Below are 26,884 nucleotides of genomic sequence, written 5' to 3' on the forward strand. Positions count from 1 at the left end.
TGGAAAGAAAGAAAAAGAATGTGGAGCCCGGGCCTGGGGCCTGCCCACCACTGCTCAGAGGCTGGCCAGAGTGTGGATGTTTCTGTGTGGCCATTGTGTGAGTTTTGAAATGAATGCACTTAGATGGTTTTCTTTGTGGGATACATACTGTTTCAATACAAATAGATATTAAATATTTACAAAGTAAATGGAATATTCTTCCAGGTTTGAGTGTTTTGCATTTTATGTTCTGATTTTCGTTCTTAAGACTAAAGAGCACTTTTGAGCAGATGAAATCATGATATACCTTTAGCTTCTATAATTTTGATCAAAATGGATAAGGAACTAGTTAGCTACATGACAGCTAGTACTTTGAATTATACATCGTTTCAAATGAGCTCTATTTAGTAGCAATTTATAATTTGTAGAACTTTAAGTTCATAAGGGATTAGTATTAGGTATTCAGCGTTTTATAATCTAAATAAATCTAAATGTTCTAATTAGTATCATTTATTAGAAAATGTATATAATTTCACAACAATTAAAAGTTATAAGACAATTTATATCTTTATGTCTGTTTCCCTACTTTTCTGTAAAATTTCTGATGAACTTAAGGGTTTGGCAAGTTGATTTTGGGGGAAGAAGGGAGAGATTAGTAGCAGATTGATTATTTGGTTGTCTAATATCGTAAAAGTTCTATTGTTATTCTTACCATCTTACACTTAAAATACTGGGTGAGTTGGTGGTTTAGCAGATGGTGTTTGAGAAATTGTCAGACAGTGGGTTCTCCATTTGTTTTAAGGTTGCCAACTTTGCAACAATGGAAGATGAAGAAGAGCTGGAAGAACGTCCTCACAAGGACTGGGATGAGATCATTCCAGAGGAGCAAAGGAAAAAAGTGGAGGAGGAGGAGCGGCAGAAGGAGCTGGAAGAAATTTACATGTTGCCTCGAATTCGGAGTTCCACTAAAAAGGTGATCAAGTGAGATGAAAGATATGAAAGTACTTTTTATGCTCTAAAGGCTACCGAAATGCTGATTATTCAAGCAAGAGGCCCTGCACTGTTGCCCTGACTTGTAGGGTTCCAGGGCGGAGCTGAAGGGAACCTCGCAGAGGAGAATGGAAAAATGCACAGGGCTCATGTGCTTACCTGGGAGACAGTGATCTGTGCACACTGGCTCTTTGTGAGTCGGCTGAACAGGATCTGAGTTTGACAGAAGTTTGCATTCTACCGTTGGAATTAGGACCAGTAATCCTAACAATTTTGTTCTAATTGACAGTGCCTTCAACTTCCAGAGTCAAACCTCTTTTTGCCTTTGTTTGTTTATAGCACTTGGTATAAATACTTAGTAAGAGATTATATAGCTGTAAACAAAGAACATACACATACTTTACAGCTTACAAAGCCCCGTCACAAGCACTCTCTAATTTGATTTTTGCAACAACATCAAAGTAGGTAGGACAAGTTTTCTTACCCAGTTTGTTGGACATGATAGACTCAGGTTTGTCCAAATGGTGGTAAATCAGTATTGGCTAATAGTAGCTACCATTTTTTGAGCACTAGTTGTTTGCCAGGCATCATTTTAAGTGCTTTTACGCTTATTGACACGTTTAATCCTCATGAAAACACCCTGTATTATAGGTACTATTATCCCTATTTTACAAATTGGAAACAAAGGCACAAAGAGGTAAAGTAACTTGCCCAAGGAAGTAAACATGAGCCTACAGTCCAAATATTTTTATTCCAGTTCACTTATCATTACATTTCAGTATGTCTCTGGAAGTATGGATATCTCAAACAGGTCTTCCTTCATCACATGACATCTGCCTCCTTATTTCTTAAAGGAAAATGGAATTGGCTGATGTGATGGGAAGTTCTAAGTACCAAAGAATTAAGATGGGCTGATCTTGGTACTTAGACCTCTTGCACCTGGCACTTGTTATAATTTGACTTTGCATTTTCAGGCTCAGACGAATGACAGTGACTCTGACACTGAGTCTAAGAGACAGGCCCAGAGATCCTCGGCCTCTGAGAGTGAGACGGATGACTCTGATGATGACAAGAAGCCAAAGCGCAGAGGGCGTCCCCGAAGTGTGCGGAAGGACCTCGTAGAAGGATTTACTGATGCGGAGATCCGAAGGTTGGTGGAGGCTCTGCTCTCGCTGGAGCTCTTGGGAGGGCGTGATGTCAGCCTTGGGCTGATTGGATCCCTGACGTTTCTGACAGGGTGGGTGGAGGCTAATGCCTAGAAGAACGGCAAGAGAGACTGGGTCCCGCCCCACGTCTCCGGGGTGCCGCTGCTTCCTCCGAGATTTTCCTCAGTTGAGCTCTTTTTGTTTCCAACTGTTCTGTGCTTATTCTGAACATTTTCACAAAGAAAGTCCAGCCAGGAGAAAAGAGACAATAGGAGGTAAACCTGGGCTGCAACTTTCTTTTTTGTTTTTAGTCAAGAATATGAATACATACATGCATATGTATTTGTGTGTGTGTCTGTATAAATAAAAGAAATAGTATAAATACCAAAAATTAAAATGATACAGATAAGCCTCCCTCCACCTGCCGCCACCCTCTATCCAACCCCCCCCCCCCCCCCCCCCACAATCTACCCCTATCAGTGCTGGTATCAGTTTGGTGATGATTTGGTTTGGTTGGTTTTACACAACATACCATTCTGCAGCTTGCGTTTTTTCCACTTAGAATCAATTTTACCTCAGTCCTTATTCCACATTTGTTGTGTCCGATTCACACCCCTCTGCCCGCCAAAAAAAAAGATCTAAAATTGTTGCTTCCAAACCATTTTTTCCCCAGTTTCCGTGTTATTTTTTTTAAAAGGCTGAAGAAAATAGAAAATATGAAGATAGCTTTATGGTCTAATCCATGTTATAATTATATCAAATAGTCCTTTTAAGTCAATATATTTGAAATCATAAGGTCTTTATTTTCCCCTAAATGTTATATGTATTCTTTTCTTTCTTTGTTTAATTTATTATGCAAAAATGTAAATACGTACAAACATTGATAAAATAGAATATAAATCACCCCTACGTACTTATCATCTTAACCATTTTGAATTTGTCGTCAGTCTTGTTGTATGTGTATCCTACTTCTGTCACCCCTTTCTCCCAGGATTATTTTGAGAAGAATGTGTTTTCTGCTGTAGTTGGGCAGAGTGTTCTACAGATGTTTGTTAGGTCTGTTTGGTTTAGTGTTGTTCAGGTCTTCCATTTCCTTGTTCTGGAATAGATGTTAGTTGTTCTTGTGAGGGGGAGTGGAGTCAAGAACGATTTATGGTGACATCACTTCTCCCTTAATTCTGTCAGTTTTTGCTTCATGTCCTTCGGGGCTCTGTTGTTGGGTGTCAGTGATACGTCTTCTTGATGGATTGGCCCTTTTATCATTATAAAATGTCCTTTTTTGTCTTTTGTAACAATTTTTGTCTTAACTTCATTTTTTAGTCTGCTAATAGTATAGCCACTCCAGCTCTCTTTTGAGTATTGTATACGGGTGTTGTGGATCTTTTTTTGTTTCAAGCTATTTGTGTCTTTGAATCTAACTTGTATCTGTTGTGGACAGGCTATAGTTGGATCATTTTTTTAAAATCCTCTCCCTCAGTCTCTTCCTTTTGATTGGAACCTTTAATCTCTGTTGAATGCAATTACTGATAAGGTAGAATTTACATCTGCGTTTTGCTCTTTGTTTTCTGTGTGTCTTGTGTCTTTTTTTTTAGTCCTTCAGGTCCATTACTCCCTTCCTTTGTATTACATAGGTGTTTTTTAGTATATCATTTAAATTCTCTTGGTGTTTCTTTTACTATATTTTTAGTTATTTTATTAGTGGTTGCCCTGAAGATTACAATTAAAATATTAACTTAGAACAGTTAAGTTTGGATTAATACCAACTTAATTTCAATGATACATTAAAATTTTGCTCCACTATAGCTCCATTCCTCCCCCTTCTTTTGTGCTATTATTGTCACACAAATTCTGTCTTTACACTTTGTAAGCCCATCAACGTAGTTTTTTAATTATTGCTTTATGCAGTTTTTAAAAATCAGATAGGAAAAGAAAAGAGTTACAAACAAAAATACATTTATACTGTCTTTATATTTATTTACTCAGTATCCTTACTGAGGCTCTTATTTCTTCATGGGGATTTGAGTTAGTGTTTAGTGTCCTTTCTGTCTGCAGGACCCTCTGTAGTATTTCTTTTAGGGCAAGTCTGCTAGCAACAAATTGTCTATTTTTGTTTATCTGGGAACGTCTTAATTTCTCCTTTGTTTTTGAAGGGTAGTCTTCATTAAGTTCAACTTCTGGACTTCCTCAGAGAACATTTCCATTGGCTGTTTTTTTTTAAATGGGCAATACTTTCTTGTTTCTTTGTCCCACAATTTTTTGTTGAAAACTGGACATTTTCAGTAAGAATGTGGCAAGCCTGGAAATCAGATTCCCCCTGCCAGCCAGAGTTTGTTGTGTTTGCTGTTTGCTCTGTTACTGTTTGCTTGTTGAGTAACTTGCCGGACTAGTTCCGTGAAGTCTGTATTCTTTGTCATGTCATTTGAAGTCTCTGCTCATTTAGCTAAGTGATCAGCTAATGATTGGACAGAGATTTCCTTAAACGCCTTGATCCACTAAGTCTACCAGCCTTTGTCTGAAGGGCTCCCTGTGAACGTTGGGGCATGTTTTCGGTGTTCGGCAGGCAGTGTACCACTCTGCCTTATTCTTCGGTTTCTGCTTGCGTAGAGCCTCAGGGCCAGCCAGAGGGGAGAGATGAACAGCTTCTCAGGTCTTTTCCTGTGCGAGCACATACCCCTACACATGTCTGTGCCTTCTACATTCTCAGTACTATGTCAGATTTTTTCAAAGCCCCCGTGGACATCTTTCCTCCCAGTTTTTCCTTTTCAGTATTTGGTCAGTCTGTTGATAGCCCTGACTGGTAATGTTTCCTCAGGCAGCTGTGGTGTTAAACCTTTGCCTTGAATTGTTTGTGGCCAATGAACTATGACCAGTGCTCTTCACACAGGTCAAATGAAGACAGGTCTGAGATTGGAGCTTCTCAGGGTGGAGTCAGGTCAAATAGCGCAGTTCTCTGGGGAAGGAGCTTCTGGGGAGCTCCAAACATGTTCTGTCACTTCCAGTGGCTGCTGCACTGCTCCTTTGCACTACTAATGTAGTTGCACAAGTGTTGGTTTTCAAGGCTGTCACGGAAGTGGGGAGAGGGGCATGGGCCTAGAGCAAGTTAAAATGCTGGAGAGCACACTGTTGTTACTGAGACCCAGCCATTTTCTTGAATAAATGCCCCTTAAATGGCTGTAAACCTTTGGTTAATTTCCAGAGTGCCAGCAAAGTTGATTTTGACAATTTTTGTCTGTGCTTTTGTTGCTTTTATGGAGGAGCAGATTTTCAGAGATCCTTACTCTACCATTCCAGAAATCTTTCTCCATCTCAGGATTATTTTGAAGTAAATCCCAAAGGTCATATTATTTCAGATGTAAAATATTTCAGTATATATCAAGAAGGAGAAATGTAGAGTTGAGGAATAACCCTCAAATTCACTTTTCGCTTACAACACTTGCCTAATCCTTGTATCCATGCTGCCTCTGTAGTGTTCTGTCTTATCTGGTGTCATATTCACTCCCATTTTCTTCAATTGCCGTGCCTCTATTTCCGTTTTTCCCCCATAGTATCTCTCTTATACTGTTAGCTGACCAGATTGTTTTAGTACTTTGGCCTGTGAAAGCCCTTTATGTCTAGTGACATCGTGCTTTTTAGTGAGAGTGCTAGTGGTTAGCTGTAGGGAGGGGAGCAGGTGACATGTGGATTGGTGTATAGCATGGTTTAGGGTAGAGACGTTTGAAAGGATAGATTGGATCTTTGGTTGGAGACAAGGTTGGGCAGAAGGAGTCAGCAGTTTCCTAAGTTTCGCCTAAGATGTTTTAAATCATATATTTATTTTACTTTTCCTCGTTCCAAAAAGTATTTGAGGCAGTCCTAAAAAATGTCATGGTTGTATTATTGACCAGAAAATAATGAGAAATATTGCAGTATGGAATTGAAAGTAACAGTAGTGGACTGAGTAGGCCAGTTGACTGTGTTGGGATTTTATCATAAGAGTTATGGTGATTGAATCATCTGTTACTTATTGAACTCCATAAACTTGTACTTCTGAAAAGGATAATATTGTTACAGTTAAGTCACTGTTCTCAGTTATGTCCCTAAGCATTTTCACCATCAGTCACTGAGAATAAAGTTCATCTTTAGTTTGAATGGATTTCTGGCCCTCATTATTTTAAGTTGGCCATTTTCAAAGGCAGTCAGTGTTCATTCATTTAGTGGCAGTTACAAGGATTGGGCTCTGTTTTTGACAGTTTGCATGCTCGTACAGTCATGTGCTGCAAAACAAGATTTCATTCAACGATGGAGAGCATATACAATGGTGGTCCCATGAGATTAGTACTCTGTAGCCTGGGTGTGTAGTAGGCTCTACCATCTGTTTGTGTAAGTCCACTCTGTGCTGTTCACACAACGACGAAATCGCCTAACTGTGCATTTCTCAGAGTGTCTCTCTCTCATTAGGCAACACATGACTGTATTTCATCACAGGATATGTTTGCATTAACATAGCTGAAGTCTCTGTTTTTTAATGTGTTTTATTTATCACGTTCTTAGGTTCATCAAGGCATATAAGAAGTTTGGTCTCCCTCTTGAACGGTAAGCTTAGTAATAGTTCCTTGTCTGCCTCTTATTCACTTTTATTATGGAGCAGTTTCTTTTTTGGTACTATTTTCCATTTAAGGTCGGCCACCTTTTGACAGCCTGATTTTTAGACATTAATGTATTCACATGCTTCCTATGATTTGGAGATCAATGAAACATATTGTAGAAGTAACTGTACTTTGCTTCTAGGAACATTGCAGTGAATGAGAGTACGCTGGAAAGGAAAGCACAAGGAAGCAAACTAGTGCAAACGGTTTTTGGGCTCTTCACCTGCTACCATTATTAGACAGCCTATTTAGTTATTAAAGAAAGCTGAACCCTTTTCCTTCTGTGTTTTGAAAATTACTTTGTTTTGTAGACTATTCCAAGGCACAATTATTTTTTTATTTTTCTTTTATTTTTGAGGAAGATTAGCCCTGAGCTAACTACTGCCAATCCTCCTCTTTTTGCTGAGGAAGACTGGCCCTGAGCTAACATCTGTGCCTATCTTCCTCTGCTTTATATGTGGGATGCCTACCGCAGCATGGCTTTTGCCAAGCGGTGCCATGTCTGTACCCGGGATCTGAACCAGTGAACCCTGGGCCGCTGAGAAGCGGAACATGGGAACTTAACCGCCGCACCACCGGGCCGGCCCCAAGGCACAATTCTTTATAATGGGAAATGAATAAGTTACCCCAGTGTTGCTGGAGCCTTGGAGTGATTAATAAAGGAATGTAGGGAAAAGTGTGTTTGCAGTAGCAAGCTTAGATGAGACCAAGTGTTATCTCATGACATTAGAAAAGTGGGTGCAGGGCCTTGAAGTGTCCCTGTATTTGTCTTTCCTCAGGCTGGAGTGCATAGCACGTGATGCTGAGCTAGTGGATAAGTCTGTGGCAGATCTGAAGCGGCTGGGTGAATTGATTCACAACAGCTGTGTGTCAGCGATGCAGGAATATGAGGAACAGCTGAAAGAAAATGCCAGTGAGGGTAAGTCAACTTCGGTGATTCCCCGAAACCTCGCACTGTGTACTGGGATTTCTGCTGCTGAAGGGCCTTTTTTAGAACAGACTTGGATCTCCTGCATCTCTATTCCTTTGAGGCGTGTATGCTGACCCACCTTTATGTGAGCTCAGTGCTGTAAGATCCCAAAGATTTATTCACAAACGAAGTTGATTTGCAGAAGGTGCAGGGTAATGAGCAAGATGACTGGTTTCTTTTTATGTTGCTATAGAAAGTTTAAATTGATTTGAATGACGTGAGGACCTAGTGGGCAAAGCTGAGCAGGTACAAAATACAGCTGTATTTTGGCTGTAAACGAGGACATCATAGACCACAAGCATCAGTAATTATCTTCTATATATGTATACGTATTGTTTTGTTGTGGCAAATTTAAAGGATTTAGAGAATTGTGATAATAAAATATTGGAGGAATATTATAATCATTTTTCTTACAGTGAGATTTTCATGGCACTATAAGTTGTTGTGCAGTCATGCGCTGCATAACGACTTTTTGGTCAGCAATGCACTGCATGGATGGTGGTGGTCCCATAAGATTAGTAGCATATAGCCTAGCTGTGTAGTAGGCTATCCCATCTAGGTTTGTGTAAGTGCACTCTGATGTTCCTACAATGAAATCGTCTAACGACAGTTCTCAAAGCATATCCCTGTCGTTAAGTGGCACGTGACTGTAATTGGGTGTGACCTGTAGTGTATTTTCCGTTATACCCCAGAAAGTGTTTTTGCCTGTCCTCTAATAGTAGGAGGTCTGGGGTGGCTTGTGAGGAGAGAGCTCTGAAGTCATTATTATTAAAGGACATCCTCATAGTTGAACCTCAAACAGGGAGATGAGGGTGTTGTCATTCCGGTTCACTGGTACTGTGGTCCATTTGTACCATTTCTCCCATTCTTGTGTCACCCTTCACTACTCTAGAAGCTGCTCTCAGGGGGCTCTCTCTGCTGTGGTTAAGTGTTCGGGCCCTGGAGGCAGCCAGGTTACCTGGAATCTTGGTTTTGCCATTTCTTATCTGCAAGACCTGAGACAAGTGATAGCCTCTCAGCAGTCTTGTTGGCAAAATGGAGTAACAGTACCTCCCTCAAAAGGTTTGGATGACTACTTGAACAGTTCCACACATGTGAAGTGCTTAGGTAGTGTCTGGCTTGCAGTATATTAGCTATAATTATTAAGTAAAAAAGTTGTGCTTTGGGAATTTCTTTTTAAGGATATTATTGAAGGTAATAGAATTTAAAAAGTCTTAAATATAGAAAAAAATTTTAAATGTATTTTCTTTTTGTGAAAGAAACTTGGTTTTGTTTTTTTTTTTCTTGAGGAAGATTAGCCCTGAGCTAACATCCACTGCCAAGCCTTCTCTTTTTGCTGAGGAAGATTGGCTGTGAGCTAACACCTGTGCCCATCTTCCTTTATTTTTTACGTGGGACGCTGCCACAGCATGGCTTGATGAGCAGTGTGTAGGTCCGCACCTGGGATCCAAACCAGTGAACTCTGGGCCAGTGAAGTGGAGCACGCAAACTTAACCACCATGCCACTGGGCCTGTCCCTAAAAGAAACTTTTAAGTAACTTGAGTGGTTTGGACAATGATTCAAATATGTGCTTTTTTTTTTTTTAAGATTTTAATTTTCCTCCAACAGTCCCCTGGTACATAGTTGTGTATTTTTAGTTGTGGGTCCTTCTAGTTGTGGCATGTGGGACGCTGCCTCAGCATGGCTTGTTGAGCATTGCCATGTCTGCGCCCAGGATCGGAACTGGCATAACCTGGGGCCGCCGAAGCAGAGCACTCGAACTTAACCACTCAGCCACGGGGGCGGTCCCCAAATCTGTGCTTTTAATAGTACCCAGGATATATCCAAAAGTAAACCTCAAGTTTACATTTTTTTCTTTTTTCATTGTAATTGTTTCAAATAAGTATTATAATCACATGGCTTAAAAATGAAAAAGTTATCCCTATTTCTTATCTCTTTCTAGAAATTTAAAAATACATATGTACAAAAAAATGAATGATATTTTTTCCCCTTTTAACACAGATGGTAGTGCAGCATGCATGCTGCTATACCTTGCTCTGTCCTTCTCTCAGCATATTTTGGAGATATTTCCTCCTCACAGTGCCCTTCCTCTCACGTGCCTCTCTCTGTGGGGTTCACATTCTGGATCTGACTGCTTGCCTCCTCCTGGCATTGCCTGTTTCCCTAAGCCTGTATTGCCTGTAAACTGGTGTTCAGGTATTCTGAGTCCAGGCTGACATTTCCAGTTCAAACGTAAGATTATCGATACCTCTTTTCTTAAGCTGAAAATTTTTGTTCCTGAAAATGTTAACGTAATCGTGTATTTGTCTTGTCTTATAACATGTTACCAAATATCAATACCAATCTTACTGTTAACAGTAAGACTTTTCAATGCAAAGTTTGATGTCTTTGCATTTCTTTTTGTGCTTAGAATACATCCCAGTATCAATGTGCAGTCAAAATACTAGGTTTTAAAATTATTCGAAGTTGTTCTTTTCTCTTTGTGGTTATCCCACCAACTTAATATAGTTTAGCTTCTTTCATTTTTATTTAGTTTCAATTTTTAGGGATTACTTTTCTCATTTTGATTTAACTTTGTTTTTTTAATCATGTAAATCATTTGCATGGTCCAAACTCAAAACTATAAAACAAAGGAACATTTGGAGAATGATGCTTTCATCCCAGTCCTCCAGTCCTATTCTCTTTTCTCTCCCATAGGTAACCGTTTCTATGAGTTTTAGATTTATCTTTCCATTGTTTCTTTTTAAAAATTTAAATCTGAGTGTGGGTATATTTCCTCTCTTATACAGAAGATAACGTACTGTGTGTTCTGTTCTGCACCTATTTATTTTCACATATGGCGAGCACTGCATACATTATGTAGAGATCATCACTCCTGCCTTGTACGATTGCAGTGTTCCGCTGTGTAGCTAGATGTTAATCCATACTTTATTGTTCCCTACTAATGACTATTTGGGTTGTTTTCAGTCTTTTACCATTATAAATACAGCCACAATGAATAAATAGTTTAATGAATATGCGATTTCATATCTCTGCCAGCATAGCTTTAGGATAGATTTCTAGAATTGGAATCACTGGGTCCTGCAGAAAATGCATATGGAATTTGGTTAGATATTGCCAAATTCTCTTCCAAAATCTGGCACCACTTACAATGCCACCAGCAATGTATATGTTTACAAGCCTCACAAACAGAATGTGTTGGCAAATATTTGGACTTTTGCCAAACTGATAGGTGAGAAGTGGTATCTCGTTTTTCCTTTAATGAGCAAGGTTGTGCATCTTGTCTAAGGGCCCTTTGTGAACTGTCTATTCATATGCTGTGCCCATTTTCTTTTCAGCTATTGGTCTTAATTTTTAGAATCTTTTTTTGATAAAAGTTGCCAATTTTCTTCTCTAGTTTGTGATTTGTGTTCTTACTTTGCTTATGGTATTTTGTGCAGAAAACTTAAAAATATTTTTACAGGGGCTGGCCTGGTGGTGCAGTGGTTAAGTTCGCAGGTTCCGCTTCGGCGGCCTGGGGTTTGCTGGTTTGGATCCCGGGTGCGGACATGGCACCGCTCGGCAAGCCATGCTGTGGTAGGCGTCCCACATATAAAGTAGAGGAGGATGGGCACAGATGTTAGCTCAGGGCCAGTCTTCCTCAGCAAAAAAGAGGAGGATTGGCAGCAGATATTAGCTCAGGGCTAATCTTCCTCAAAAAATAAATAAATATCTGTTAAAAAAAATTTTTATGTAGTCAAATTTATCAATGTTTTTTACCCTGTTGTGTTTGTATTTTGAGTCAGTTAAAAACGTGTTTTCTACTCCCAGGATATAAAGGAATTCACGCTGGTTTTTTTCACTCTTGTGCTTTTATGTGATTTTTCATTTACTTTTATATCTCTGGATATAAACTTGGAGTTTTTTCCTGGTGTATCCAGTTTTATTTATTTTTTCTATATGGCTACTGTTCATTAAAAATGGTGCTGCCTGATTTTTTTTTTAAGTGCTGCATAATCTGTCATGATTATACAGTATGTGTCCTGTTAGTGAACATTTAGCTTTCTACTCTTTTGCTTTACCTTGTTGTGATAAATTATCTTTTTCTATGCATTTTGTTCTATACCCTCTCACCAGCAGTGAATGACAGTGTCTGTTTCCTCTTAGTCTCACCAACATAATATTATCAAATTTTTGAATTTTCCCAACTTGATAGGTTAAAAATGTTATGTGTAGACATTTAATTTGCATTTCTCTTATCATGAGTGAGGTTGAGTATTTTTCATATGTTTTGGAACCATTTGTATTTCCCTTTCTGTGAATTGTCTCTTTATCCTTTGCCCCTTTTTCTATTGCAATCCTTTTATTTTTCAGATGGGGAAACTGAGACCTAGAGAGGTTAATAACTAGAATTGAGAGGGGGAAAAAGGAGAGGGGAGCAGTTTGTTCAGATTTGGGAATAAATATCAGATTTCTCATTTTCAGAGCAGTGTCTTTCCCATTTTACCACATTCTGTTCCAGCTCTCATCAGTATTGTTGGGAATAGCATCTGCAAGTGAAATTGTAATGGATTACATGAGAACCCCTAAATAATTGTTTATAATTGTAGTACCATTTCACTAACTTGAATGTTAAAAAAAAATGAAATCTTTCTCAGGCCCTAAGGCATCTTTCCTCTCACAGATGAGTACCATTATCTCATGGATTTCAACTTGGACTCTTTGGTTAGAGTTGACTGGGTTTAATTTTTACTTCTAGGATTATTTTAATTTGAAACTAGGGAGAGGGTAACCTTTTCGTGATATCTTTTGTTTATCATTTCAAATGTGTTAGATATTAACTTGACCTCATACTTTTTTAGTAGAAAAATCTTTAAAACACTTAAAAAAAAACCCTGTCTTAATGGGATACTTAAAAACCAGGAAAAACTTAAGCCATTAATATTATTCCTTCAGAATCTTCTTTTGTTAATTTTATTAATTTTAGAGCCAAAGTCTAAAACAGGAAGATTAAAATACAATTATAAACACTAGTGGATTAAAAAATTCTAAATCTTAAAAAACTGAGTAGTTTAGAGGTTATTTTACAAACATGAACTAAGAAAATTTTTTGCTTTATGGATTATATCTTTGAATTAACAGTAAGCCAGAGATGTATATTGAGGGAGGAAGAGTTCAGAGTTTGCTGATCTGTGTTTTTGGGGAAACTTCAGCAAATTCTCATGTAACTAATGTGAAATTGGTATTCTTTAGGGAAGGGACCAGGCAAAAAGAGAGGCCCAACAATCAAGATATCAGGGGTTCAGGTTAATGTGAAATCCATTATCCAGCATGAAGAAGAGTTTGAGATGCTGCATAAATCTATCCCTGTGGACCCCGAAGAAAAAAAAAAGTGAGTGTTTCATGTGCTCATGCCTGGATGGTTGTGTCATAAGAAAATAGATTTGAAGTTACAGTTATATTTAGTTATGTAGCGTTTTATTGTCTTAACATTGCAGAATACTTTGTCCGTGTTCATTTGTGTTCATTTTCAAATCAGAAAGACTCCTCCTCTAATGTCCTCCCTTTTTTTGAAATCCCTTTAGATACTGCTTAACCTGCCGCGTCAAAGCTGCACATTTTGATGTAGAATGGGGAGTGGAGGATGATTCTCGCCTATTGCTGGGAATTTATGAACATGGCTATGGAAACTGGGAGTTAATTAAAACGGATCCAGAGCTTAAGTTAACTGACAAAGTAAGTCACTGTGATGCTGGAGATTTCTATATTTGTTGTTTAATATTTTTATATTTATTACTTAATTTTATCTATTCTCTTGGGGTCGGGGGATCAAGTTGGAAATTAATAAATTGGTATAATTGTAAATTCCTGGGATTTCTTTATCCTTGGAAATGTTACTATCTTTAGTGGCGTGTGGCACTGTTTCATAGATGCAGATAATAGCCAGGGGAAATTTTTGGGAAATTATAGGAGAAATCTTAAAATTCTGATTTTTATTATAGGTCAAATTTCATTGCAACAAATGCCAGGGTAAGATTATTTATAATAAAAGCATTCTTTGGCCTTAGTTCTTGGCCCTTTGTTTAAAACAACCGTGTTTCTGTTCTACACAAAAAGAAAGAATGAGCCACACCTTGGTATTTTCTGTAATGGAATTAAACATTAGCTGTACTTCTCCCACAAAATCGAGCCTCCCACCCTATCTGTTGCAAATCAGGCTACCAAGTAGTAAGGCCGTGCTCAGAGCTGTAAGCAGGGAAAGCTGACTGGCTCAAATTTTAGTAGGATGCGCTCCATGTTGTGCTCCTGGCAGGGCTTTTCCTGGCACGTCAAACAATGCTCATCCCATGTGCAATGTTCTGAGAGGGTGACAGCACCCTGCCATAAGCACTGAGACCAAATCCAGTCTGGCCTGAGAGGTCCAGCCGTGGTAGCAGGGATGGATCCTGTCCTGGCATAGCTCAGTGCTCTCCGCAATGCTCTAAGAAGCATTTCAATCTAAAACGAAGCTTTAACCTAGCTCCAGGGATTCCCTGCTCCTGGAAGGAGGAAATCCACGACGGCTGGGATGCTCTAGCAGATGAAGCCAACAAGCCCCTCCTACCTGAGTTGTTCTACCCTGTTAACAGCACAGGTAGGAGCCAGTGGGAGAGCTGGATTTCTCCATCCCATTTTGTAAAACGAGAACGGCTCATAAGGGATTTTCAGTGACTGGGAGCCATGGACATGAGATAGGATCTGAGGCTTTATCTGTATTTTGGGTGGTTGGGGAGGGAAAGGACTGCTCAATTCTTTGTTGTCTCCGTTGATCCTGATCCACTAACCGGATGTGGGTGGTGGTGGGTGCTTCTCTTCCTTTCCTGTTGAAGATTCTGCCTGTGGAGACAGATAAAAAGCCTCAGGGGAAGCAGCTGCAGACCCGAGCGGACTACTTGCTGAAGCTGCTCAGGAAGAGCCTGGAGAAGAAGGGGGCCGTGACAGGCGGGGAAGAGGTGAGTGCGGCTGCCAGATGGGCTTCTTTCAGGGGACTCAGGCTCCAACCCTGCAGAGCCTCAGGGTTAGAGTTAGGGCAAGAGAAAGGATGTCCTCTCGTGCTGCACAGAATGGTACCTTCTCGTAGTCAGGTGTTGCTTTTGAGGTTCCTGTAGTGATGGTTTGGTTGGTCGTAATAGAAATGCTCATTTAATAATTGACCTAAACATTTTGGCAACTTTCTTATAAAACCCATTCTCCTCAAATATTGCCTCAGAATAGTCCTCATCTCTCCCACTGTCACTGGTCCAGATGAACGCTTGCTGTTTCTGTATGTTGCTGTTTCAATTTTGGAACATAGTTCCGGTTATTGTGCGAATACCGCTTAGTTTTCCTTTTGTTAGAGCCAGCTCTGGGCTCCTTGTAATAATGGGTCCCAGGGACAAAATGGCTAATTAGAATCCACAGTTAATTTGGAAACTGGACTTCAGTTAGGATTGCCTTACTTGCTCAGTGAAAATACCAGCTGAGTTGCTAATGAACTCATCTGAGCTTTATCTCCTTTTATTTCCCCAACTTATCATTTCAGTTCAGGCCTAGAAGGATGGGAATCTCATCCTAACTCCACACTTGGCCCTTTTTCACGTAATAGTATCATAAGTAGTGTTATTCTCTGGATAATACGTTGAGTATGTACTATAAGTTAGGTTCTGGAGAGACAAATTAGATCATGCTGAACTTGTAGATAACTGTGTCATATTTGATTGAGTAGATAAATGATATTTTAACCTTGTCCTTATTTTTACATATAGCATACTTCTAGGTTTTTTAATATTACTATTAAGTTTTTTATATATTATCTTTATTTGTATTTGGTGCGTGAGATGTTTTTCCTGCTTTTGAATTATATCTTTAGGCTGAATTCCAAAAAATGGCATCACTAGGTTCAGGGATATAGATGTTTTTATGTGGTATAGGATGTGGATAGGCCTACAGTTTCTTTTTCCTTCTTTGCCCCAGGTAAAAATGGTTGCACTCCTTTGAATTTCCTCTGAACTTTCTTGTTTGATTTGTATGGCTGCTACTGTTTTGAAGCATCATGATGTTATTTGGTCATGCTTTTGAGGGACTTGATTTGTAGTTTTATCATCATTTTCTCTCCCTTTCAGGCCAAATTAAAGAAGAGGAAGCCTCGAGTAAAGAAGGAAAACAAAGCCCCCAGGCTGAAAGATGAGCATGGAATTGAGTTTTCGTCTCCTAGACACTCAGATAATCCATCCGAAGAGGGAGAAGTAAAGGTATGAGGCTGGATTTCGGTTGAGGAGTTTTTTTAGCTACATTTATTCTGCCAACTGATATAAAACCATGTGAAATGCATTTGGTTTCCATGTAGAGTAGATAAAATGGAAATAGAATATATATATATTTTTGTTGAATCTGTGAGAGAGGAATATAGTTGTTCATTTCAGTCAACAATTGCAAATTCATAGAGAATGGAAGTAAATAAGGGGAACCATGCAAATTTCAATGTTAAATGGCAGTTGACACTCAGCCTCGCTGTTGAGAATGGTAGGGAGTGGCAGGGACTGTGGTTAACCAGGGGGCTCATGCCTAATGCAGAGGGGGCAGCTGCCATGCAGTTCAGTTCCTTGTTGGGCTAAACAGAATTCATTTGTGGGTCAGGTTTGGCCCGGGGCCTGCCAGTCTGTAACCTCTGGTCTAAGAAAAATGAAAAAGTACATTGGTGTCATTCCATGTGTTGTTTCAGTGAGTGACAACTTTATGGGATTTTATTGCGTTACCCTTTGAATGCAGTTGTACTTTGAGATTAGCTCCAACGATCAGCACTGGGTACAGGAACTAGCATGGATGTGAGTCATGCATACATGAATTCAGATACTAGCAGCTTCACCAATTACACGCTGACTGGGACAGGTGTCTAATCTCTTTGGTTCTCAGTTTTTTCCATCTGTGAAATGGGAATAATAGTGCCAATATTGAAGGGTTGCTTTGAGAATTAAAGAGACGATGTAAGTGAAGAGGATCCACCTCTACAGCCTTAGCTGTTTTTTACAGAGAATTTAGAGTTGTGTGAGTTGAGGGCTCTAAGGGCATGTGCTTGAAAACAAGCTTCTAAGTGTAGGTGCAGTGATGAGCCATGGAGGACAGTGCTTTTCCCCCCAGAAAGTAAACAAGTAAATACAACGTTTGTGGCAAAAGCTTATAGCCCTGTTTCTTTTCCAGGATGATGGCTTAGAAAAAAGTCCCATGAAAAAGAAACAGAAGAAGAAAGAGAACAAGGAGAACAAGGAGAAGCAGATGAGTTCTAGGAAAGACAAAGAAGGCGACAAGGAGAGGAAGAAATCCAAAGAGAAGAAGGAGAAGGTATTGATGTTAGTTTATTGAGATTCTGCAGCCTTTGAAACTCTCTTCCAGAATTTAGAGATAGAATGGGGTTTGAGGGCTCTGAAATAGGCATCTTTTTATGGGTGTGTGCAGGAAGGAAGGATGGGGCTGTCAGAGGGATGCCTGCACCACTTCCTGCGGAGAGGGGACTGCAGGTGTGCAGTGCTCCTTAACATAGAAAGCCTTTACTTGCTCTGTATCCTGTATGTCAGAGGTGGGTGTTTGAATGAGATAGGACAGGTGAAACAAGCTGCATCTACAGGCAACTACTTGAAATATGCTCTCAGATTCATGGTAGAAAAGCACAATCCACAGATGGCTTTCAATATTTGAAGCATTTGGAATTCAAACCAAATACTATCAAGAGTTAAGCTTTTGGAGTAGAAATGAATGAAAACCCCTGCTATTATATAAGCTTCACTTTGGGGGTTTTATGACGTTCATTCCAAACCACAGAATCCTGGTACAGTGTTGCGTGTATGTTTGCTGACTTCTGATGAAATTATTTTGCAATTAATCCTTAATTGTTGTTAAAACATACAGGCAACGACTGTAATTCCACCATCCAGTTATCACTCCAGTAGATTTCTTGATGAATACCTTTGGAACTTTTGTGTTATGCAGTAGGAACAAATACAAAATAAAAATCAGACCAGGCTATTTGGGTAGCCTTTTCTCCCCACTTAGCCAATATATCACAAACAACTTGCCAAGTGAATAAATAATTGGTGAAATCATTTTTAAGAGATAAGGAAGATTCCAGTTGGTTATGACATCTTGGAAACAATTTAAGTCTCTCGTATTGAAATTGCTTTCAAATATTTAATGTTATAAACCATACTGTGACAGGTATCTTTGCATTTGTGCTTCCATAGAAAGATTTTCTTTTTTTAAGGTGAAACGTTTCAAAACTAAGAGCACAAAGAACGATTTAACAAAGATCCATTTATCCACTACCCAGTATTACAGCTGTTGTTGACATTTTTTCATGTTTACTTCAAGTGGCTCTTTTTGGCTGCTGTATTTTGTGTTTCATGCAAACATTACCGATGCTGTTGAAGCTCCCCTTATTATTTCTCCCGACTTCATGACTCTCCCTCTCTTTTCTCTTCTCCGTAACACTACTCTGAAGTTGGTTTGAAGCCTTCCTGTCCATATTTTATACTTTTATTACATATTTTATAATCATAAAACGTAGTATTGTTCTATGTTTTTAAATGTTCATATTTGAAGTCATTTTTTATATATCTATATCCATCCTTCTGTAGCTTTTCATGGATAAATGAGATTTATCCATGTGGATTCATATAGATTGTAATCACTTAGAATATTTTAGTTAATGCACATCCCCAGATCAAAGTGTATATTCATTTATAAGCTGTTGATAAAAGTTGCTACGTGATACTCTACAAGAGCTCTGCCAATTTACAATCTTAACCTCTTGATGTCATTTTTGTGCATTTATGGATGAGGGAATAGAAGCCAAAATAGCGTTGATGAAGCTCACGTTATAATTGGATATGTTTAGAGACAGAAATGGGAATGATGTATGCTTAAGCTGCTAATCAAATAGGTTTGTCTTCATGATGTCTCAGAGGACTTTATTTTACTTTTTTAATAAACTGAGGCCATCGTGTTTACCCACTGTAGCCATGTGACATAGGTTAAAAAGTCCAAATTGCAAGGCAGGATTGCACAAATGACAATGACTCCTTGTAACTCTTTTTTAAAAGCCTAAAGGTGGTGATGCCAAATCTTCGAGTAAATCAAAGCGATCTCAGGGTCCTGTCCATATTACAGCAGGAAGTGAACCTGTCCCCATTGGAGAGGATGAGGATGATGATCTGGACCAGGAGACATTCAGCATAGTAAGTCCTGAAATTGAGGGACACTGGTGTCTGCAGCCACGATGCTTGCTGCAGCTCTGCCTTTCATAGGTCCAGCCACACAGCCTCAGTTGGTCTAAGCACTAAGACATTACTTTGGAAAAACAGTCTAATATCTGAAGACCTTGTGCTCTGGAACAGGCTGGTAGGAAGAGATTTTCTTACTCTGTCTCTAGTGAAAAAGAATTTTAAGGAATGGATTTCATGTCTTGTGCTGCTAGTTGGAGAGGCTGCAGGGGCCCTTAGAGGCGTTTGGAAAATGGAAATGTTCACTGAGCTAACATTTATTGACTGCTTTGTGTGTGCCAGCCCTTGCAGTTACCATGTTGAATAAATAACTGTTTCTATCATTGTAAACTTTACGTTTGAGGAGGGGAGATAGGTAACCATGTTTGTGCTACTGTGATGGGACTGTGGAGGAAAAAGACCAGATACCACGAAGATCCTGTGAGAAAGGGATTTGACCCAGTCAGGGGATATCAGGAAGGCATGTTTAAGGAAGCAATGTGTGAATTGGGTTCCGAAGGAAGAGGAAAAGATAACAGGAAAAGAGGGGAGGGAAGAACATGCCAAGGCAAGGCAGCAGCACGCACGGAGGCCACGTGGCAGGACAAGGTGTGTGCACTGAGGAGGTTACAGAAGGCCACTGGCTGGAGTGGTGAGAGCAACGGGACAGCATGACAGGAGACGAGACTGGGATCCTGGCTGAGTGAGCTGGAGCAGCGGTGAACGTGGCATATCTTATGTGCTTCCGTGTTGTGGTGCAAGGAGCCTAGGATATGGTCTATCTCTCCTTTTGAGACAGGGAAGGTGGTGGGGAAGGAGTGCAAGGGCCAGATCTTGCAGGGTTTGGGAACAGGCCGGTGTATCCTCAAGACCCTTAGCCCCTTCCTGGAGCTGCATGTACGTCATTTCTCTGTGCCCCAGTCGACGATCTCCTCCCAACCCTCCTGTGGTCTCTTCTCCCCGAACTTGCATAAACCACAGTTCACTTGAGCAGTTAATTCAGTCTCAAAAAGAAAGTGATCTTCTTCTAAATCTCAAAATATTCCTGCTCTGTGGCAGCAAAGGATAGAATTTTGACCTCACCCTGTAAGGTAGTCTCCTCTCTCTTTACCCCTTTCTCTCTGTTCCCCAAAACCCATATGCATATGTATATGTATATTTTTTTTCTTTGCACTTATCTCATTTTTCTTAATTCTCTTTACTTTTCTGCCTGTGAGCTCTCTGAGGGCAAGTACGGTGTCTTATATAAAGTACATCCAGATGCTAGAAGTATATTGATAAATGAGTAAAGTGAGTAAATGAATAAATTCATTATACAACCAGCTATCTGATCTGTTTGCTGGTTCTTCCTTAGCCCAGTATTTGTAAGAGAAAAATGCTACATAATGCTTCTATCAATACCATACTATGTTAAAAAATACTTTTACATACTGGCTCATTTACCCTTGTTTTTGTATTATGAAATCTTTAAAAAATACACAAAAATCTCAGGAATATAATAGACATTGATATAGGTACCACGGAGCTCTGTCAAATCTGAATTTTTTAAAGCTCAGAATATAAAGTTGAGGCCCCTGGTGTTCTTCACTCTAAACCCATGCTTTTCCTTTGTTACCTCCCCAGAAGTGACCACGATTCTAAATTCAGTTATTATTCTCATGCGTGATTTTAGAGTTTTACTGCTTATGTCTCTAAAGACAGTAATAGCTCACATAAACAGCCCGGCATTGTGTGTGTGCTTTATGTGTATTTTCTCCATAACAATCCTGTGAGGTAGATAATTATTTCCATTTTACATATTAAAAAATAAGGTGCAGAGAGTTAAGTGGCTTGTCCTATGTCACACAGTTAAGATATAGAGCAAATATTTGACCCTGGCAATTTGGCATGAGAGTGTGGGTTCTTAACTATTGTACTACACGGCCTCCCATTTATCCATAAATAGCGTCGAATATTGCTTCCCATGTTTAAAAGCTTTATATAAATGCCGCACTCTGCATCTCCTGTAACTTGCTTTTCTTCCCTCAGCATTGACGTTTTTGAGATTTATCCATGTTGATAGTTGTGTCTCTGATTTAAATGTTTCATATTATTCTGCTCTATAACTTCCACAATTTATTCTATCAGTGGACATTGGGGTTTTCCCAAATGTTTACTATTACAAAGAGGCTTTGGTGAGATTGTAAATATTTCCTTGTGCACATGTGTAAGAGCTTCTCTAGAGTCTGTAGCTTCAACAGAAGCGCTGGGTGTTTCATTGGGTATGCACATCTACTTCTTTATTAGGGATTGCTGAATTATTCCTCAAAGTGGTTGTAGAGATTTACACCCCTTCTAGCAATGAATGAGAGTTCCGATTGCTTCCCAGTCTTGGAAACACTTGGTAATTTCTGACTTCTTAATTTTTGCTAATCTGAGGGGTATGAAATAGTGACCAGTGGTGTAGTTGGACATTCATGTTTCCATGAATGAATTGCCTATTCAATCCTTTGCCTATTTTGGGTAATTTGTCTTTTCTTGCCTTTTCTATAGAATCCTTATACATTCATGATAGAATCTTTTATCTGTTATAGTCATTACAAGTATCTTTTGGTTTGTGGTGTATCTTTCTCTTTTGTGTCTTATTTTTAAGTTGAAGTACAACATGGAAAAATAAACAGATTATAAGTGTATAGCTATGGTAATTATCACAAAGTGATAGAAGTTTGTAGGATTTTCGTTGTTCTGAAGATTCGTGATCATGTGCCTTATAAATTTGTTGTACCAGATATTTAGTGACTGACAACCATGTCCTACAGGTCTGAGAAATTTTCTCGAATTATTTTGTGATAATTTCCTCCTAAGTTCTTAGTTTTATCTTTATGGAACTCCTTGTTTTTGGATATTGGACTCTGGGAATGCTCCCTAATATAATCTTTTTTTCCATTTTCTATTTCTGCTTTTTTAGCTCTCATTTCTGGGAGATCTCCTCAACTTTATCTCCCATTATTTCTTTTGAGGTTTTCATTTCTCTTGTCGTATTTTATTTCCAAGATCTTCCTCCCCCACCTCCATGGTTATTTGGATGTTTTTATATTTCTCTTTATTTCCCATCATTAATGTTAGGTGTTTCTTCAGATGGTTTGGTAATCCTCAGTTGTCTCTTCTCTTTAGTTTGTTTTTTGTCATTCGTGTTAGATGCTTCCTCAGACGGCTTGGTAATCCTTGCTCATGCTTCAGAGTAGGGGACTGAGTGTCTGCGCTGAAGCTCTGAGCACATGGGGCTCATCAGCTTTGAGTGTGTTCACTGGAGGGTGATCTGGTTGGGCTTCTTCCTTGGGAAACTTCCAACGGATAGTCAGCATATTCTGGTTGTTCCTCTTGGGTGGTCAGATGTTGTGGGGAAGAATCCCCCAGTCTCCTGACTGGAGGGGAAGCCCTGGCCTCTTCATTCTGGAGTCCCAGAGGCAAAAGACTGGGCAGTGGCTCATCTGGTGTGCGTGTGTTCACAGAATCTTGTTTTCAAGGCAGTAGTCTTGCCGCTCAGCTATGCCTGTGTAGTCCAGTTCAGAGACCTTTCTTTTGTCCTCTCCAAAGAATAAACCTCCTGTCTTGTGCTGGGTGGAGTTGGAGACCTAGGTGTCTGTTATGAATCCGAGTGTCTCTTCCTCTTCAGCAGTCTTTTAGAAACCTGTCCTTATTTGTAGCTCTCACTCCAGTTCCAAAGGTCCTTAGTTAGTCTTTGGGGGAATTTTGCAGTATAAATCAGGTTGTTTCTCAGCTTTCTTCACTGCGGCCTTAGGATTTTAGTTTTCTCAGGTCTATGAAGTCATTTCCCTTGCTGCCAATATTTTGTTGCTGTTGTTTTCTCTTTCATTTTCCCTGTCTTTGTGAGCTTCTCTCTTTTAAAGCAATCCCTTTACTGTTGTTATAATGGGGCTGGGGAGGGAGAGAAATAGATTCTTGTCTTCAGTCCACCATCTTTATCTGGAAGCCTTTCCCTTAGTTTCTTAGAGTTCTGAAGGACTTGTAAGTGTTTTATCCTGGAGTTTTAGATAGTTTCTGCTGGGAAGTTTTCAGGTCAGGTCTGTAAATTTGCTTCTCATCTGATCTCCATAATGGCCTAGGAGATTGTCATGCCCCTCTTGTGGATGAGGAAACAGAGCAGCATTTTGAGAGGCCACATAAGCGGTAGAAGGTTGCTGCTCTAAAGGTTGGTGCTGGGACTTGCACCTCAGGTTTTTCTGACTCTGACGTTTATACTTGTGCTGCTGGCTTTCCCCGCGTCTCCTATAGTGACTATATGGCATGAGGGTGGGCCATGTCTTCTCTGGGAATTCAGGGCACAGTAAGCAAGGGAGAAGACCTCTTGGCTGCAGATATTTTATGTCTCTGCTCCCTTGGCCTGTTCCAGTGTAAGGAGAGGATGAGGCCTGTGAAAAAGGCACTGAAACAGCTGGACAAACCCGACAAGGGGCTGAGCGTGCAAGAACAGCTGGAGCACACGCGGAACTGCCTGCTGAAGATCGGAGACCGCATAGCCGAGTGCCTTAAAGCTTACTCAGACCAGGAGCACATCAAACTGTGGAGGAGGTAACCTACCTTGGCCTCGAACTGCCCGCTTTCATTTGACAGAGTGTGTGTGTGGCTTCTGTTTGTGTCTTATAAAAGGTGACATAGCCATATAATGATTTTTTTTCCCCCAGCGAAAGCCATATGTTGGCAACATACCTGCAGGTTTCAATCTTATTTTCCTGAAATAGGCTGTTCCACTGAGACCAGTTTTTTGAATGGGTAGGATGATGTCATTATGTTACAACAGAAAGACAGTGATGCTGGATTTGCTGGCCTACTTTCAGAATAAAGACTCAGTCTTTAAACCTGGAAGAGAGAGAAATCATCTAGTTTGACTGCTTCACCCATCTCAGGTTGATGTTCAGATATAATATGATAACTAATTGGTTAGTTCTCTACTAACACATGAGGGGAAACAAAGGTTAACACCATCGGAACTGTGAGCTGTCTATTCTCTTTAGTAATTGAAGAACTCTCGTAGTAATTTGGATTAATGCAGTTAATTTATAACTTTAGTTTGTAAGGCATCTTGAGTTAACATATATTCATTTCTATATTTACTTTTGATATTTTAAGAAAACATGACTGGAATTTCTGAAAGACAGTTGTGACATTGTCTCTTTCATAATCCACGGTTACTTTGAACACATATACTTGATGGTTAATGTAATTCTCTTTGTATAATATGCCCAGTATCAGTGGATTGGTTTTTGAGTAAAAATGGATTTAAGAACATCTTCTGTCATGATGCTATCCATAGCATGCTTCATACCTATAAAAAAAAAAAAGATACAAGTTTTGAATTGTTAACTTTTCTTCCCCTTTACACTATTACCAACTTCTTCCCGTACCTAGCCACATGGCTCCAACCTTAATCCCTGTTGGAAGATAACCAAAGGTCATCCTGGTACATAGATCCGTGAAACTAGGCTTCTTCCTGTGCACTGGGGCCTGTCTGTTCCAATGTGCTGGGCACTGTGGTCCTGGCTAGCAGTAGTTCATAAGAGGTTCTTGCCCACTCCTGAGAAACTGTCCATCATGAGGTGGTAATTGCAAGACCACGTGTATTGGGAGTTCCCAGGAGGAAGCACACGCAGAAGAATAGTGAGGGAGGGTGGTCTTCTGGGAGGCAGGCACGTATGCTTGAGCTGGGCAGAGAGGGGCTGAGTGGACTTGCTTAGATGAAGAGAGTTCTCAGGCTTCAGCAAAGGCTTGAACGTGGGGCAGTGAAGGGGTGGGGAGGTTTTTAGGGTTTGAAGGCAGTTGGTTAAGACAACTGAAGCCCTGTGACAGAAGGCCTTAGACAGCAAAGTAAATGGCTTTCCACGCGTTGCAGCAGGTTACTAGTTTGGGGGCCAGTACAGTATTCTGTGAGTGGTACAGCATGGCATGGTGAAACTGCTCTCTGGAAAGGGTGAGAGGAGGCGAGACTCCTTTTCCTATTCGCTGCTCTCAACACCTGTTTTATCTCTCACTTCTCTGTCGATGGCAATGCCATGCTGGGGTGACTACAGTGGAATTGGAGGGGAGAAGTCCCCCAGAGTTTTAAGGAAAAAACGACAGTCCTTGGTGGCATTGACTGGGAGGGAAGAAGGGGCAACCGTGCGGAGATGCCCAACTGTATGTAGGTCCCAACCTGGGAGATGGCGATTACAGCGGGTTGCATGGCAGAGTCCAGAAAGTGTGGAAGGTGGAGGAGGACTTTAGGACTGGAGTCTTGGTGCCAGGGAAATAAATTAAAATGGGATTTTAGCTGAGACAGAACCCTGGTCTCCGGACCCCTTGGTCAATCTCTGTTGATAGTAGCGTCTAAAGATGTATTATTGGGGCCGGTCCAGTGGTGTAGTGGTTAAGTTTGCTTGCTCCACTTTGACAGCCCAGGGTTTGCGGGTTCAGATCCCAGGCGCAGAACTGCACACCACTGTTCATCGAACCAGGCTTTGGCAGCATCCCACATACAAAATAGAGGAAGATTGGCACAGATGTTAGCTCAGCCACACTCTTCCTCAAGCAAAAAAGAGGAGGAAGACAACAGATGTTAGCTCAGGGCCAATCTTCCTCACCAAAAAAAGAAAAAAAGGTATAAAGATGTATTATTGATGCAAAGAACTGAAAGAATATTTCTGTAACTTAATTTCTATACTTTGAGAGTATTCCACGGCAAAATTCAATAGTTTGCCATCCATAAAGAGAATAAAAAAGTGATTTTAGAAATACTATAATTTACCAACTGGGTTTTTTTGTTTTTGTTTTTTTTAGGAACCTATGGATTTTTGTTTCTAAGTTTACAGAATTTGATGCTCGAAAATTACATAAGTTATACAAGATGGCCCATAAGAAAAGATCTCAAGAAGAGGAGGTAAAATACAAATTTAATCCTAATTCATACAAACAGATAAAAACCAGTTCTTCAGAAAAATTCCTTAATGACTGTTTTTCCCTGGGGAGAGGAGCATAGGTTCTTGGTGCTGGAGGGGTCGCTGGTTGTCTTCCCTTACTTTACAGATGGAGGCATGGGTCCAAGAGGGGTGAGGAAGCCCACCCGTGGCCTGTCCTGTCTTGCACAGTGTGCTCTGTCACCGTATCAACTGTGCAGTTTCTTAACATTCTTCACTGGTGGTCACACTAACATTCAGACCCGATGGTGAAATAGCCAGGTATTGGGACCAGCATTGAGATTCTGAGAAGGGGTTGTTACCCCGTGTTCTTCTGTCCTGGAATCGTTTATTCACCAGGCCTTTCCTTCTTCCATGAGTGCAGGTCTTAATTTTATCTTATAAATCTGGCTCCTGATGGGTAACAGGGTTGTGGGCAGAAAATACTTTTTCTGTTCTTTCTGGGCCATGTGTACTTGATGTCCTTCCAGCTTTTGTACGTAGGGTCCCAGCTGCTCACGTAAAGGAGCAAACATGAGAAGGTGCCCAGAAGTTGCCTCCCCTTTTCTGGTGTAGTGGGATGGACGCAGAAGTGACTTGGCTGACGCTGCAGGGGCAGTGTTCTGTGTGCAGTCATGTCCATTTGCAGATCTGCTGACTTGCCACATGGGCCATACCCAAATTAGCTGGTTAGGGCCCGTCTGGGAACATTTATGACCTATTCCACTAACACGTCAGCGCCACGAAGGCAGAGGTATTATGTCTCTCATCCCCTGCTGCATCCTCAGCTCCTGGGGTGGAGCTGGGCACAGGGCAGATGCTCAGAACTGTTTGTTGCATGAGCATGTCCTATCCCCAGCACTGTTTGGAGCGTGGCATAGTACCCTCAAGTCGTTTATAATTGAATTCTATATGGAAGAATATGGTATGGCAGTAATATATAGGAATAATATTCTAATGTTGCTGAACGTTAGTGTGAACTTTAAGCATTATAAA

The 26,884-nt window shown here is 40.2% G+C and overlaps 1 protein-coding gene across 12 annotated transcripts in view; it reads left to right on the forward strand.

Annotated features, from left to right (window-relative positions):
• Window positions 1–26,884, forward strand: part of CHD2 (chromodomain helicase DNA binding protein 2) — a 112,530-nt gene that overhangs the window by 72,622 nt on the left and 13,024 nt on the right. For all 12 annotated transcript variants that reach the window (XM_070267280.1, XM_005602813.4, XM_023650829.2 and 9 more), the window contains 12 exons: window positions 782–952; window positions 1,944–2,119; window positions 6,645–6,686; window positions 7,519–7,658; window positions 12,943–13,081; window positions 13,275–13,425; window positions 14,559–14,681; window positions 15,831–15,959; window positions 16,906–17,046; window positions 18,801–18,935; window positions 23,353–23,531; window positions 25,773–25,872. In XM_070267280.1, coding sequence (XP_070123381.1) covers window positions 782–952; window positions 1,944–2,119; window positions 6,645–6,686; window positions 7,519–7,658; window positions 12,943–13,081; window positions 13,275–13,425; window positions 14,559–14,681; window positions 15,831–15,959; window positions 16,906–17,046; window positions 18,801–18,935; window positions 23,353–23,531; window positions 25,773–25,872 — 1,626 coding nt within the window. The remainder of the gene's footprint in view (window positions 1–781; window positions 953–1,943; window positions 2,120–6,644; window positions 6,687–7,518; window positions 7,659–12,942; window positions 13,082–13,274; window positions 13,426–14,558; window positions 14,682–15,830; window positions 15,960–16,905; window positions 17,047–18,800; window positions 18,936–23,352; window positions 23,532–25,772; window positions 25,873–26,884) is intronic.

This window comes from Equus caballus, chromosome 1, assembly GCF_041296265.1.
Source record: "Equus caballus isolate H_3958 breed thoroughbred chromosome 1, TB-T2T, whole genome shotgun sequence".
Classification (NCBI taxonomy): Eukaryota; Metazoa; Chordata; class Mammalia; order Perissodactyla; family Equidae; genus Equus; species Equus caballus.